This window comes from Lepus europaeus, chromosome 20 (assembly GCF_033115175.1).
Source record: "Lepus europaeus isolate LE1 chromosome 20, mLepTim1.pri, whole genome shotgun sequence".
Lineage (NCBI taxonomy): Eukaryota > Metazoa > Chordata > Mammalia > Lagomorpha > Leporidae > Lepus > Lepus europaeus.
Window position 1 is genome coordinate 49,859,751 of NC_084846.1, and position 14,809 is coordinate 49,874,559.

The 14,809-nt window shown below is 44.5% G+C and overlaps 1 protein-coding gene across 2 annotated transcripts in view; it reads left to right on the forward strand.

Annotated features, from left to right (window-relative positions):
- COL28A1 (collagen type XXVIII alpha 1 chain) overlaps positions 1 to 14,809 on the forward strand; it is a 204,782-nt gene that overhangs the window by 167,222 nt on the left and 22,751 nt on the right. For both annotated transcript variants that reach the window (XM_062179058.1, XM_062179059.1), the window contains exons 28-31: positions 8,060 to 8,128; positions 8,704 to 8,784; positions 8,874 to 8,909; positions 14,403 to 14,439. In XM_062179058.1, coding sequence (XP_062035042.1) covers positions 8,060 to 8,128; positions 8,704 to 8,784; positions 8,874 to 8,909; positions 14,403 to 14,439 — 223 coding nt within the window. The remainder of the gene's footprint in view (positions 1 to 8,059; positions 8,129 to 8,703; positions 8,785 to 8,873; positions 8,910 to 14,402; positions 14,440 to 14,809) is intronic.

Genomic DNA, 14,809 nt, shown 5'->3' on the forward strand with positions numbered 1-14,809 from the left:
ACCTTGTGAGAATTACCTTGTGTGGCAGAAGGAATTCTGAGAAGGAGAGCAGCTTGGATTAGGTGGGTGGGCCCTAAGTATAGTAACAAGCAAGGGGGAGGCAGAAAGAGCCTGTCAAAGAGGTGATGGTGAAAACGTTCAGTGGAGTGGAGGGAGGTGGAGGAGAGCGAGAGCCCCTGGCAGCCATAGCAGCTGAGAGGTCGGGGAAGCAGCCATTCTCCTCCCAGACTCCAGGGAATCCAGGCCTGTCAACGCCTTGACTGTGACCCAGCAAGATTGATTTCAGACTTCCAAATTCCAGAACTGTAAGAGAATAAATTGGTGGTGCTTGTAGCCACTCAACCTAGAGTAATTCGTTACGGCAGCAACCAGATATGAATATGGCCATCAGTATTCGTGTCAGCAGTATCTTGGTCAGCTCCTGGAAGTCTCCATGGAGGCTGTTCTGCAAACCTTGCTGTCCTTGGCTCACCATTCTCGTGTTTTTTTTGTTTTTTTTTTTTTTTTTTTTGACAGGCAGAGTGGACAGAGAGAGAGAGACAGAAAGGTCTTCCTTTTTCCATTGGTTCACCCCCCAAATGGCCGCTGCGGCCAGCGCATTGTGCTGATCCGAAGCCAGGAGCCAGGTGCTTCCTCCTAGTCTCCCATGCGGGTGCAGGGGCCCAAGTACTTGGGCCATCCTCCACTGCTTTCCCAGGCCACAGCAGAGAGCTGGCCTGGAAGAAGGGCAACTGGGACTAGAACCCTGGGGTGCTGGCGCCACAGGCGGAGGATTAGCCTATTGAGCTGCTGCGCCCTCCTGTTCTTGGGTTGTTAACAAAGGCCCTGCACTGAGGGCCACGGAGAGAGGAGAAAAGGAACACGTGGTACAGGTTTCCAGGAACAGACCCCAGATCAGCCCAGAAATCTATGAAGAGTAAATCCCCACCTCTCACTAGACACAAGGGGACTAGATCCCCATTGGAATGAAAATCAAACAGAAAGAAGCCATGTTTTTGTTCCATTAAGTCCTTTTAGGACAATATCTGGCCAGGTACCAGACGAGCCAGCTGCACTCCAGCAAAAAGTCACCCGATAGCAGGTGACTTACTCATTGACTTACTCAAGTGACTTTGTCTAAACCAAAGGCGCTGCTGTATTGAGCAAGCATTAGGCTGCCTTAGTCCCCATTATAGAACATTAGCTCATCAAATGGGACATGAAGTTAGAAGCATTCAATTCCACAAAGAAAAGGGTTTTGGAAGCTGGAAACTATCGATTATCAAGTTAAAGAGCAGAAACCACTCAGCTTCTACTTCATACCAGGATAGTGCTGAAGAAATGTTGTGAGCCAGGTCTGTGTTGGGAGGGACTGTCAGCTTTGGGCTTGGGAAAGAGTAGTGTTTAAAATAATGGTTGACATGCAAGAGTTAATTACAAAAGCCTTGGTTTTATCATTTACACACTTTAATAAGCACATTCACACACAGACACAATATATGGCAGTTGATAGGTGATTGCTTCAATCAGAACCTCAGGGAAATCAATGCCCAATGGTAGACGGTTGGGCCGATCCAGACGTATGTCGATGTGGATGATTTTATGTACCACAAAGGCCTCTGAGAAAGTCCATTTTCATTCTCAAATGAACTAGCTGTGCCCACAGTGCAGAAATTAATCCCTTTCAGTACAAATCACTTCCTGGATTCCAGGCCAAATGCTATGTAGGCAGGTCACCGAGTCCTCACTGTACCTTTTGCCCACTAAGTCAACATCTTGGTACAATACTGGCTCCTTTATTCAAGCTGGCACAGGGCCTTCTTCTTCACTCTCAAAATGACAACTCCCTTGGCCCCTAATTAGCAATACCATAATCACCATCAGAAAGGACGGAAGACAAACAGGAAGAGAAGCAGAAGGAAAAAAAGGCATCAAGAGGTTTTGGGGGCCCCTACAAAGTGATGGTTAAAGGTTTAAACTATTAATATGGTTGTACAATTGCATCCTAGCAAAGAAAATTCTAGACCTTGGCTGAGCATCTCCTCTCACCAGAGCTTCTATGCCAAGTGCTGCAGACCCTGGAATGTTTCAGTTAACTTATAGCTGAAGGGGAGCCAGGGGATTCATTTGTTTTCCATCTGCAATGAGGTCTTTGCGGTTTCTCACACAGGACTGCAAATCTCCTTGGAGGAGAAATGCAAGCTTCTATTTGAGCTGGGAATCCTGGCCATTGACACCTTCTATGATTGACTTTAAGCCATCTTCCCCCTTTTTAAAATAAGAAACGGAAAACAATGAAGAAAGCAACTCTACAGTAAAATGGAAAAGTTATAGGCATGAAACATATAATATGGCCAAATGTGCTCACCAAATTGAGCCTGTATTTGGGCTAAAATCACATTCAAGTACCATAGCTGGCTCTTGTCCCCTCTTCCCATACAGTAGGTGAGGCTGAAATCCTAGAATATCTCATTTCCTTTTCCCTTTGATAGAGGACCCCCTCTGGTCAATGTGAAGTCAGCATCTCTCAGAAATCAGTAACTCCGAGTTATAAATAATTACTCCCTGTGACTACCTGTGAGATGATGAAGGGAGCTTGGGAGGTGTGAATCCTAGCAGAATGGTAGCGGGAGAGGGCCAGTCATGCTGTGCGCCCTGGGCTGTCACTTCTGTGCTAGCGTTTATGTTAACTCTGTAGAGACAACAGTCACAGGCTGGTTGTCCATAGCCAATGTCAAACTTAGGAACCAGCTGTGGCCAAGCGGGCCCATGCTGCTAGTGGTTGAAAAGATTAGGCTGGATTTGGCATGGATACAAGGGCTAGGTAATGCCATGGTTTCTGGTACCAGTGGATGTTTCTGGAATGTAAGCAGCAAAGTTGTCTCTGTAGGCAGAAATCCACACTCGGGACTTTGCTTTAGGTTTTTTGGTGGTGGTGTTTAGCTTCAGCGCTCCTGACATTTGGAGAGTCTATCAATACACTTCAGCTGCTATGGTGTTGATACATGACATCTTTTTACAACCAGTTAGGGCATTCATTGATTCACTCATTCATTTTATAAATTATTTTCATTTTAACTTTCATTCTGAAATAACTTCAAACTTCCAAAGAGTTGTAAAGATAGTTTGAAACACTCCCCTACATCATCTACCCAGATGCCTTAAATGTTAACATCCCCACATTTGCTTTATCAAACTGTGTGTGTGTGTGCGCACATGCATGTTATTTTCCTCAAACACTTCAGAGTCGGTTGTAGCCATGGTACTCCTTTACCTCTAAATTCTTTAGGATTTTTGCAACAAACATCAAATTCTCTTCCATAACACAGAACAATGATACACATCAGAAAATTATCATTGACATGATACTATTTAATCTGCAAGTATAGAACTTTCTCAAATGTCACCAAGCATTCTTTTAGTTATTTTTCATTTTTTAAAGAATGTTTCTCACTCTTTAGTAAATAGCTTCTACACAGTTCACCCTTTTTTCAGGTACAGTTCTGTGAGTTCCAGTAACCCCCTAGGAGGCCTGTTCTATTCTGGGCTGGGCATGATTTTCTGACCCTCCCCAAGCAGTCGTGGGTCTCCCAAGGTCCGGGCCCAGGATTCCCTTCTTGCCCCTACTGGTCGTGGGTCATCATCTGTGCCCCAAAGATGGCTGTGTTTGCTACTCTTCCTCCAGCAGCCTGAAGTTGTTCCAGTGGGGGCTGCATGCCTTTCCTGGGCGGGGGGGTGCCATGGTCTGAATGTTTGTTTCCACCCAAAATTCCTCTGTTGGAATTTAAATCCCCACAGAGATGGCATCAGGAAGTGGGCCCTCTTGGAGGGCACCTCTGCCATCAGGAACAGGAAGGTGGTCCCTTCCGAAGAGGCCCAGAGAGCTCCCCCACCTCTTGTGAGGATGCAGCAAAAGGCGCCACCTGTGAACCAGGAACCGAGCCCTCACCAGACACGGCTCCTGCCAGTGCCTTGGTCTTGGACCCCTCGGCCTTCGTGGGGAATACCTTGCCATTCTTTAGAAACTGTTTCTCTGGCAGCCCGAACAGTCAGAGACACAGGGATTGCTGCTTCCAGGGCTACAGCACAGGAAAGTGTTTCCAGACGCTTGCTGGCTCCCAAACCCAGAGGGCTCGGGTCCTCTCACACTAGGCCACACTTGGCTTTGAGCAACTGGTTGAAAATTTTAGCTGAATTCCTGTTACCTGCTTATGGGATGGCTGGCATCTCCACCAGGCAAGCAAGTGCCCACGTCCTGCGTCTCCTGACAGAATCCTGTGTCTCCACAGAGGCTGAGTTAACTGGCTGCCCTGACCCACACTGTGTGATGCAGTCATACAGGCTGGGATCTTACAGATCAGTTAGCGGTTTTCGGTTGTTGACTTGGGAATGAGAGTAGCATTTTTTTTTTTTTTTTTTTTTTTACTTTTCTGCTCTCAGCGGAAGCTAGATGTTCATTTTACATTTTTGATCATCTGTGAATTTGATACTTTTTTTCTAATGCAATTTACTGAGAAAACATTTGGGGAAAAAAAATCCTGTTTCCTGACATACCAGTGATGCGAAAAAAAAATCAACAAAAACCATACCTCCACGTCGATGAAAGCTTTCAGGTGGCTGTTCGTTGTTTTTGGAAATTTCTCTCCCAGAGAACAAATCCTCATCGGAAAAATGAAAACCATCACAGTGTAGGAGTACAGGTCTAAGACTAGAATATAATGACACAGTGATTAAGAAGCTAGGTTTGGAATTGGGGTTTAATTATGCCTTCTAGTAGACAGGTTCTCTCTTGCAGCTGCTTCTGACACGTACTGAAATAATCATTCATCATTTTCCTGGGACTTCTAACGAAAGCAGTCTGATTGGCTAGCTGTCGCCTCTGCCAAGCTGAGGCACGGATTTGCCTGCTTGCTTGCGAAAAGCTATATAGTCTACCCTGAAAGTTATGAGAACCTTCAAGTATTTGAAGGGAAGCTGGTAATTAAAAAGAAAAAAAAAATGTGTTTATTACAAGGAAGTGCAGCTTCCTGGAATAGCTACAGTGTGCTAACTATTATATTGAAAATGTTTAATATTATGAAGTAACACACAATAAATTCCTGAACATGGAACGGATCCCAACATGATAATTGGTTGCTCTGAGGTGTTGCCCCCAGGGCATGGCAATGAAGCCACAGTAGCTTTTAACCTTGTTGGGAAATTGTATCCTTTCTTTTTTTTTTTTTTTTAAAGATTTATTTATTCAAAAGTCAGAGTTACACAGAGAGAAGAGAGGCAGAGAGAGAGAGGTCCTCCATCTAATGGTTCACTGCCCAGATGGCCGCAATGGCCGGAGCTGCCCCGATTCAAAGCCAGGAACCAGGAGCTTCTTCCTGGTCTCTCCCATGTGGGTGCAGGGGCCCAAGGACTTGGGCCATCTTCTACTGCTATCCCAGGCCACAGCAGAGAGCTGGATCAGAAGAGGAGCAGCCGGGACTAGAACCAGCGCCCATATGGGATGCCGGCGCTTCAGGCCAGGGCATTAACCTGCTGAGCCACAGTGCCGGCCCCCGGAATTGTATCATTTCTTCAAGACAGCTATTTACTCACAAACATTGATGGGATTTCCTCTGTATTAGCTGCTGCGGGAATGTGAAATGTTGTAAAGGAAATCATTCTGAATAATTATCAGCAGGCTATGGGCTCTTTCTTGTCTCACTTTGCCGAAATACAGAATTCCCAGCAGCGAGTCCCCCATTGTAGCAAAGTCCTAGCTCCTTTGTCTGCCTCTGGGGGTCAGGGTAAAGCCACCCATAGATTTCTTTTCCATCTTCCCCGTAAACTGAACCTTAGTGTCCCATATACTTGGCCTGGCACCTTCCTTGACCCCTAGCTTCAGGTACTAAGGGTCTGAAGCATCTCCCTGACAACCCAAAGCTCCTGTCCGTCAGGTACCTCGTTGAATGAAGATGTCCTTATTGGCCTCCACAAAAAGCCTGAGAACAAATTGACACCAGTGTCCTTCACTGACACACCTCTGTGTAGAGGGTAACTTTCTTATGCTATTTGGGTGTGTTTTCTTTTTAAATTAGAACAGAGGATGAGGGAATCTCAAACAGCCGTCTCCCAGGGTACTTGGTCCCACTGTGTGGGCTGGCCGCCTTGTCTGCACCAGGCTGGACATTTTAACCTTCCCAATCTCGGTGAGGCTACAGATCCACTTTTCCTAGAGCAGGTTTTCCATGAGAGGAACAAAGGGATCGGTCTGTGGGTCTACACGTTCCCATCAGTTTCTCCTCACAGCACCTGTGTAGGTGTGCTCCATTTGCAAACACAACAGATTTTTCTCCTTTTTGCTCTTGAACATTCTGCCTGGCATCCAAGTATTGGTTTAATATTTTGGACAGATTTAATTGGACAAAATCCTGTCCAAGTTTCTGGAACTCCCAATGCCACCAGGTTTCCTTTTAGGAAAAAATATTTTCTATTGACTGTAAACTGAAAAAGGAAGACCAAAAATCCCTGTGTGTCCCCTCCGACCAACTGAGCAAGTAACCAAGATGCTCTTCTTCAGGATCAGTATCTGTGGGTGGGTCCAGGCCATTGTCCTTAGCATGACAAGGACACCCTCCCCATGGGGGGCCCATGGTGTTATGGTGTGGGGTTTAGCTAAAGAGATAGCAAGGAGAAAACACATTGTATGGCCATTGTATGGAAGCTGTTGTAAGTCCTCTGGTGTTGAGGCGGCGAGATTGCCTTCCCATATTGTGATCCATCTGGAGACACAACCTGTCAGAAGAGAAAAGGAACCTTAGAGTTCAGCCAAGCCGCTCTGTGGAGAGAAGTTCAGAGTTGGGTTCATGAAGAATTGATCACTTCAGTTCAACTTTAAAGAAGCTTTACTTGTATTCATTTTGTTTTGTACTCGTCTGTATTTGTTTTGATATCAGAGGTCCTTCCTAGGGATTATACAAGTCTGTGAAAATATCTATAAAAGAGTATTCACTGAGGCATTCTTTATCTTCACTTTTTCTTAAAGATTCATGTATTTATTTGAAAGTCAGAGTTACACATAGAAAGAGAGACAGAGAGGTCTTCCATCTACTGGTTCACTTCCCAAATGGCCGCAACTCCCAGAGCTGTGCCGATCCGGAGCCAGGAACCTCCTCCAGGTCTTCCCACATGGGTGCAGGGGCCCGAGGACCTGGGCCGTCTTCTACTGCCTTCCCAGGCCATAGCAGAGAGCTGGATTGGAAGTGGAGCAGCTGGGACTTGAACAGGTGCCCATATGGATGCTGGCGCTTCAGGCCAGGACATTAACCCACTACGCCACAGCGCCAGCCTTTATCTTCAATTTTTATGGGGTATCGTGATATTTTGATGCATGCACACACTGTGTAATGTCTAAGCATTTCCTCATACATTCAACATTTCTTTATGGTGAAAACACTAGAAAACCCATCTTCTAGTTTTTTAAATAGAGTAATATACAGTACACTAACATTACCTGTAGTCACTCTACAGTGCTATAGAAACCCCAAGCATCTAACTCCTGTCTGACTCTAACTCAGCCCCCACCCACCAAGCTTTACCCATCCGCCCCACTCTCCTCCTCCCTCGTGCCACCAGTAACCATCATTACACTCCTAACTTCTGGAAGACCACCTTTTTTAAGACGCTGCTCATGAATGAGATCATGTGTGACTTCCCTGTGTGTGCTTGTGTTATTGTACCTAATGGCCTCTCGTTCCACCCATGAAGCATTATTTTTAATAAAGAAATATTGGGAATAACCTAACTGTCCCTCAATAGAGTAATTATTTGTATGCTAGTCGATGCATTCACAGCTTGATATCAGCCAGGGTAGGAGTGCTTACAGCACCAAACTAGGCAAATACTATAAGTCAGGGCCATCATTCCTCACCCGGATTTGGTTGTTCAACATTTGATAGCCATTGAGTACATTTTGAGATATGTGTGTCTCAGAACACACAGAATGCTATAATAGAGTTTTGAATCTACAATTATGTTTCTGACCCAGAAAAAATTCTGAATTGTCTTGAGAAATAAACAGAACATTCTTTTCTTGTGTCTTTTGTAGGGAGAACAGGGACCTCAAGGCCTTCCAGGGCCAAAAGGCACAATGGGCCTTGGTCTCCCAGGCCAGAAGGTAAGTATTCTAGGATTGTAGAGACATGTTTAGGTTTAAGATCTTATAGCTTAATCCCAGAAGAGTTCTGGTCTCTGTGTGTGCACGCGTGTGTGCATTGGGGTGTGTGTGTGTAATGCTTCTCCTTACAACTCTCACAGGGAAGAAAATCCCATTGAAATTGAATACATACTTTATATCTACACACAATTTCACTTTATAAATTCTCCTTTTCTGCATTGTTAAAAGCTGGATAGTGAAGGAATACATCATTACCACATACCATGTAGGAGATACCAGCTAGCTCAGGAGTCTGGTAAATTATATAGTAGTTCAATTTCCTGAAGGCAATGAGCTGATCAGAAGGTATCTCAGGTCTCCTGACTTTGGGATTTCTGGTTCATCCTGATTTAGATTATGGGACCTCAGAGCATGAAAATAACCTGTCCTCCATTTTCTTCATATGGTGTATTTTTATCAACAAGAACTGCACGTCTTCAAGAGATTCCAGTTGCCAATTAGCCAAATTATAGAGGTTTTTCTTAGTTGGCTTTAATGATCACTTTCTGAACTTGCCTTCTTACCATGTTTTAAAGGGAGAGCATGGAGAACGGGGCGACGTGGGAAGGAAAGGTGACAAAGGGGAAATTGGAGAGCCCGGATCTCCAGGAAGGCAGGCAAGAAGCGATTTTCAAAGTCCCACCATGATTTTGTATTCTAACTGCTTCCAGCTTGTACTGACTGTTACTCTTCTCCTGATACGTAGGGGTTACAAGGACCCAAAGGAGACCCAGGACTTACAGTGAGTATCTAACATAGAGGGTCATTGAGGGTCTTGTGCTTGCAAAATTCTTACATTCATGTTTTGACTTTAGAATTCTGAATATGTTGGATGCAGGTTCTGTTTAAATGATAGCAACTGCTGCCATCCCAGCACTGATGCGTGAGGTCATTGAGTCTGAATGCGAAAGGAGGAGTGACGGCAGCAGCCTCGTGTGGCCTCGTGGTGGATGCACGTGACCACTCCTCTCTGACCACTGTAGAAATGACCACGCTGCTATTCTTGATAACAAGGACTTGGGCTGCTTAAAAGGCCAAATGACTTTATTTAATGTGTTCCTTCTCACTTTGACCGAGGGCTCTTTCTCCCTGAACTAGTTCCTTTAGGTGGTGTTCAAGGAGAACAGCAGTCACAAAATTGGCATTGCGTTGAGAGGACAATGGAATCTTTTCCTTTTTTGGCTTCTTCCATGGTTCATGATCCAGAGATACTCATCTTATGCACATTCCGGAAAAGTCAGGTGTGAGCTGCTAGGAGCACAGGCAAGAGCAGACTCAGCCTGTGACGAAGAAATCTGCGTGTGTGTTGCGGACCTGTCTTCCTTTCCTCTTTGTTCCCCACCACAAATGAGACCCCCACCGTTGCCTTCAGCGGGTGAGGCAGGGAGGCCTGCAGCAATTCCTTCCCTAAAGTAGCAGGGGAAAGTATAAGCACGTGACCCCTGGAATACTCCCTGTAGGTGTTCACCTGCCCCAGTGTTCCAGCCTGGGGAGTAGGACTCTTTTGCTTCACCCGTTCACTTGTTTATTTAGTCGTTAGCACATCAACGTTTGTTGGGGTTGGGCTCAGAGATCGGCACTGGGGAGATAGTAGAGAATAAGAGACAACTTCCCAGGATTCAAGGAACTCACAGTTTACTGGAGAAAAGACACAAAAGATGTTGACTTCATAGTGGGATAAACGCTATGACAGCAGAAATGGTTATAGGGGTTCAAGGCAGAAAAATTGATGTATGATGATGTTTGGGTCAAGATAGTTTCTGTTTCTTGAACAGAAACTTTTTAGCCAAGATGAAGAGGCCGTACAAATGGAGACACTATTTTGACAAATGGAGACACTATTTTGTTGACCTTGGCTTTCTAGAGTATAGAAGAAGGGACTAGCATGAAGGGAAGAACAAGGGATAGAAGAATTTGCATTAACTGAGAATCTAGTTTGTGATGGGTAACCTGCTAGCCCATACCCATCAATTCCACTGCTACCCAGTACTGCAAGTGCTTGGGGGACCCTGCTTTATAAAGCTGCACTTTGGACTCCCAGTCCTTCTCCTGTTGCAGTCCTTCCTCTGGGCAAAGAGTCCCCAGAGCCTAGGGTGTCACCACCCTGGGCATGTGCCCCTCCAAGTCACACTTTAGATACCCAGGATTCCAGAATTCCTGGCCCAAATGACCCCAGATTTGGAGAACTGATGAACTTGTCCTAATGCATGGGCTCATCTAGGAGGTAGCCAAAGGGTAGTGTTTCAAGAGATACTGCTGGAGCGTGGAACTGAGGACTGTGTTAATCAATGTTGGCCAAGGCTCCATGCAGTTCAGGGAGTGTTAGGGATAGGGTACAAAAAGAATGGGGCAGGCTGATAGATACAGCCTTCTTTTGCCTAAGATCCCACATGTAATCAATGTGACAGCTCCGTTGGCTCCATAGCATTCTCTCTCCTTCAAATGAAAACATGCCAAGTCAGACAGAAATATGGAGCAGTATGCCCCAAGCTAGTAGGTAGCAGAGCCCTTCTGGCTAGCATGGGGCTTACATTAAAGTTGATGCCAAGTCCAGGCTGTCGCCCTGTGAAAGCTGTTCTTGGAATGCCTCTTTTGGCTGATCAGACGAATCCCCAGGTGACTATCAATCTCAGGTTCATTCCAGACTATGAACTTTTCTTCAGAGAGGCAAATACATGGGAAGAGTTAGATGCTTTCCTAATTCATGCCAAATGTCTTCAAGAGACCCAGATTCTGTGCCTGTCCTTTTTCTGTTAGCAGTTGCTGCTGTCAACCCTCAGTTTTCTCTTCTCTGTCTTCAAACCAGGAGGAAGGAGAGCCAGTAAAAGCAGGGTGGGGGTGGGGAATGTGCGGTTTATAAAGATTATTAGTTAAATCGCATCATGAAATCATATGATGATTAAAAAGTATCATTTTATATTATAAAAATGGAAAGAATATATTTATCAAAAGAGTTGGGGGAAGAGTGGCCGGCACACTGGCTAAAATAGGCTGAGAAGCCCTGCTCCACATAATCTCCTTTGCAGTCCCTGCTTGCACAGTCAACTGTAAGTTTCTAAAATCTGCTTCCAGCATATACTGTGCCCTAAAACACCAGATCATGTGTGTTATCACCCATGAGACATCTCCAGCTGCACGTCCTACAGGGGCAGCAAACTGCCTGGCCCAAGCCAGGCCCCGTCATCTTCATGAGCCTGCCCCTATCACATGCCTTCTTATTTCAGAGCAGTCATCTATCTCTTCTTAATGTTTGACAAATTATACTTATTTGAAAAACAGGGAAGTTGGAGGAGAAGGAGGAGGAGGAGAAAAAGAGAGATCGAGAGAGCAAGAGCGAGAGAGAGAGAGGTAGCAAGATCGATCTTCCATTCACTGATTGACTCCTCAAATGCCTACAATAGCTGGGGCTGAGTCAGGCCAAAAGCAGGAGCCAGGAATTTGAGCTGTGTCTCCCACACAGGGCGGTAGGAGCCCATGTCCTTGAGTGATCCCCTGCTGCCTCCCAGGGTGTGCATTAGCAGGAAGGGGGATCAGAAGTGGAGCTGGGACTCACACCCAAGGACTCTGGTGTGGGATATGAGTATCCCAAGAGCATCTTCACCACTGCACCAGACATCACCCCATAATCTGCTTCCTCTTGGGCTCCTCTCTCCCTCATCCTTTCTTCCAGTGACTCACCCTTCACTCTCCCTCTGCAATGTCCCCTCTACTTCTGCCACTCTATCACTACCGCCACAGTTTTCTGGTCTCATTTTCTTCTCCGGAACTATTTAGAACCTTTAACCCTCCCAGTCAACTGCCTTGATTATTTCTGTTAAATAAAGCTACCGGCACTCTTCTCTGGTGTACCCTCTGTCCAGGATCAACTTTGTACCTTCTTCATGACACCAAGGCCTTTTAGATTCCTTCTCTTGTCTCCATTTTTTATTTGTTTTTTCTGAGTCATAAATTTACTCAAATACTGTACAGCAGTGTGTGTTGTGTGAATGCTGTTCCCCTTGGCTGGGTGCTCCTCCTCTCCCCTGTCCTCTGCCGCCTGCCCTGATGCTGGGAGAATCCACCTCTGTGGACCACAGTCCCACTGCATCCTTCCACCCCTGGGATTTCCAGCAGATCAGCACATTTCCTTGGCTCTGCCAAGCTCTTGCAAGTCTTTCTCTGCTTCCTACTACATTGGAGTCCTTTGATTCATTTATTAGCATTGGTACCAAGTTTAAGTGGAAAGACTGAATTATTCCAGTCACTTAAAAGAATGTGAGGAAAAGATTGATATATGTGACTACTTAAAGCATTTTAAACCTCTTTATACAATAAAAACATGTTGAAAAGAAATAAAATCCATTGTCAATGTGTATACCTTGCTCTTACGAATCAACAAGAGGCAAACATTCCATTAGGAAGCCTAGACAAAGGGCATGAAAAGAGTATACAATAGTAGACAATACAACTTGGAAATCAGCACATGGAACAAAATTTAGCCTCGAAACAGAATAAATGAAATTTAAAACAATGAGATAGCTTGTTCTGCCAAGTGGCAAAGATTATATAATAACTAGTATTATATATCTAAAATAAAACAAGTTTTCTTAGCTACTGCTGTTGGAGGTTTCTGTTCCTACGACTCTCCGAAGTCTAGTTTGGTAATGGGCTTCAAAGAGTTTTAAAGTGGTCATGCATTTGACTTTAGTGGTATAGTTTCCAGACTACTTAATGTGAGAAAGTAATTATGATTTAAGTGAAAAGCTAGTCATAAAGCTTGTAATATATCTCCAAGTACAAAATGTTAAACAGAAATACATAGATATTTCTACATGCAGTTAATATAAATGTATAAATAATATACTCTTTCTATACATGTTCTAGTTTTAGATTTATTAAAGGTCTCTCTAAATTTGGAAAAAAATGATAAGGCCTAAAAACAGATAGCCATTGAATCCTCATTTTACATAATTCTACTAATGTAATTCAGCATCATATTGGGAATTCTTCTTAAATAGCAACTTTGAGTCATTTGGCTATATTCAGCTTATAATAAAAGTATTAAATTATACTGAAATGTCCTAGGGAGTCCCCTTATACACCACCGTTAAACCATGTCAACAGCTATGCTGCCTCTACTCCAGTTCTGTCATTGCTCTTAAAACTTTTTGAAAAACTAAGGTATACAAACTTCATGCATTTCATATATACAGACTTAGGAACATAATGATTCTTCCCACCCTACCCTCCCTCCTGCCAGTGCTCCCAGCCTTCTTCCTTCTCTCTCTCCTATTCCCACTCTTAATTTTTCCAAAGATCTATTTTCTATTTACTTTATGCTCATAAGATTAACCTTACAGTTAGTAAAGAGTTCAACAAATAGCATGAGGAAAAAAAAAACCACTATTCCTCAACAGTAGAGACAGGGGCTGTAAATAATCATTGAATCTCAAAGTGTCAATTTCAGACTTTATTATTGTACCTGTTAAGCTTTATTTTCTTAGACTGGGCCCCCTGAGATCTGCATTTCCATGACTTGTCCCTTTTGGCTGCACGTCTTTGGTAAATGTAGCATCTTGCCTTGTGTAGTCTCATCCTAGTGGCCAGTAAACATGCTGCACAGGGTAGATTTCCCTGTGGTTCCCAGGAGGCTTCTAAAGGAGCCGATGGCAGCAGGTCAAGGGAAGAGCATTTGGGAACACAGGAGCGTTTTCTAGAAGAGCCCAAGTTAGAGTATTCAGAAGCTGAGGAGGAAGCTTGCTTAACTGGGGCATAGTACAGTAATGGGGAGGGAGGGATACACCATAGAGTGGGTTCTCATTAGGCCCTGGTGCAAGTCTTGATTGCTCTGCACACACGGTTTAGATCATAACACTGACTGCACATGCTGCACCATGCCATTGGAGGGAGTGCTTAGTGGGGCTCTGTGTGCGTTCGCCTCACTTAATCTGCACCACAGCCCTGGGTCACAGACATTGGTAGGTCACCTGAAGGCCAAGGTCACACAGCTGATAAATGCTAGAGCTGCAGTTTGAATTCCAAAAGTCTGAGCTGTTAAGTTTTATAGCTCATACCCATGTCAGTTGTGACGTACTACATCCGACTTCTAACTTTCATGCTATATTATTTTCTGCAGTGGAAGGAGTAAGTCAAATGGCCCAATACGGATTGTAATAAGACATATCTCTTAGGACTACAAGAAAACATATTATAGTCATATCTTCCATGCTAATATGGTTTTCTTATTTTCCTCCAGAGAGAAGAAATCATCAAACTTATTGTTGAAATATGCGGTAAGATTTGACTACCAAAATCCACCCATCGCTTTAAAGTAGCAGCTCACTATGGTGAGATGGTGTGTTCATCCAGAAGATGTGTGATAATTTAGCTGGTGGAAAGTGTGAAGCCCATTTCCAAAGTCAGTGAGAAACAGAAAGGTAGCAGCTAGAGAGGCCATGGGATTCCTGGAGCATGGTCTTCCCAGGCTAAAGAGCATGAAGGAACCAGCCTAGGGGGTGTGGGCAGCTGGATGTTTGTAAACACCGTGCCTATTTGCACACAGTGGCATTTACCTGTGCTTGGGAAGAAAAATCCCACAAAGGAAATATGACTGCCAGAGCCCAGTTGGTATCTGAGTTGGCCTGGTTGGTGGCTCTGATATTC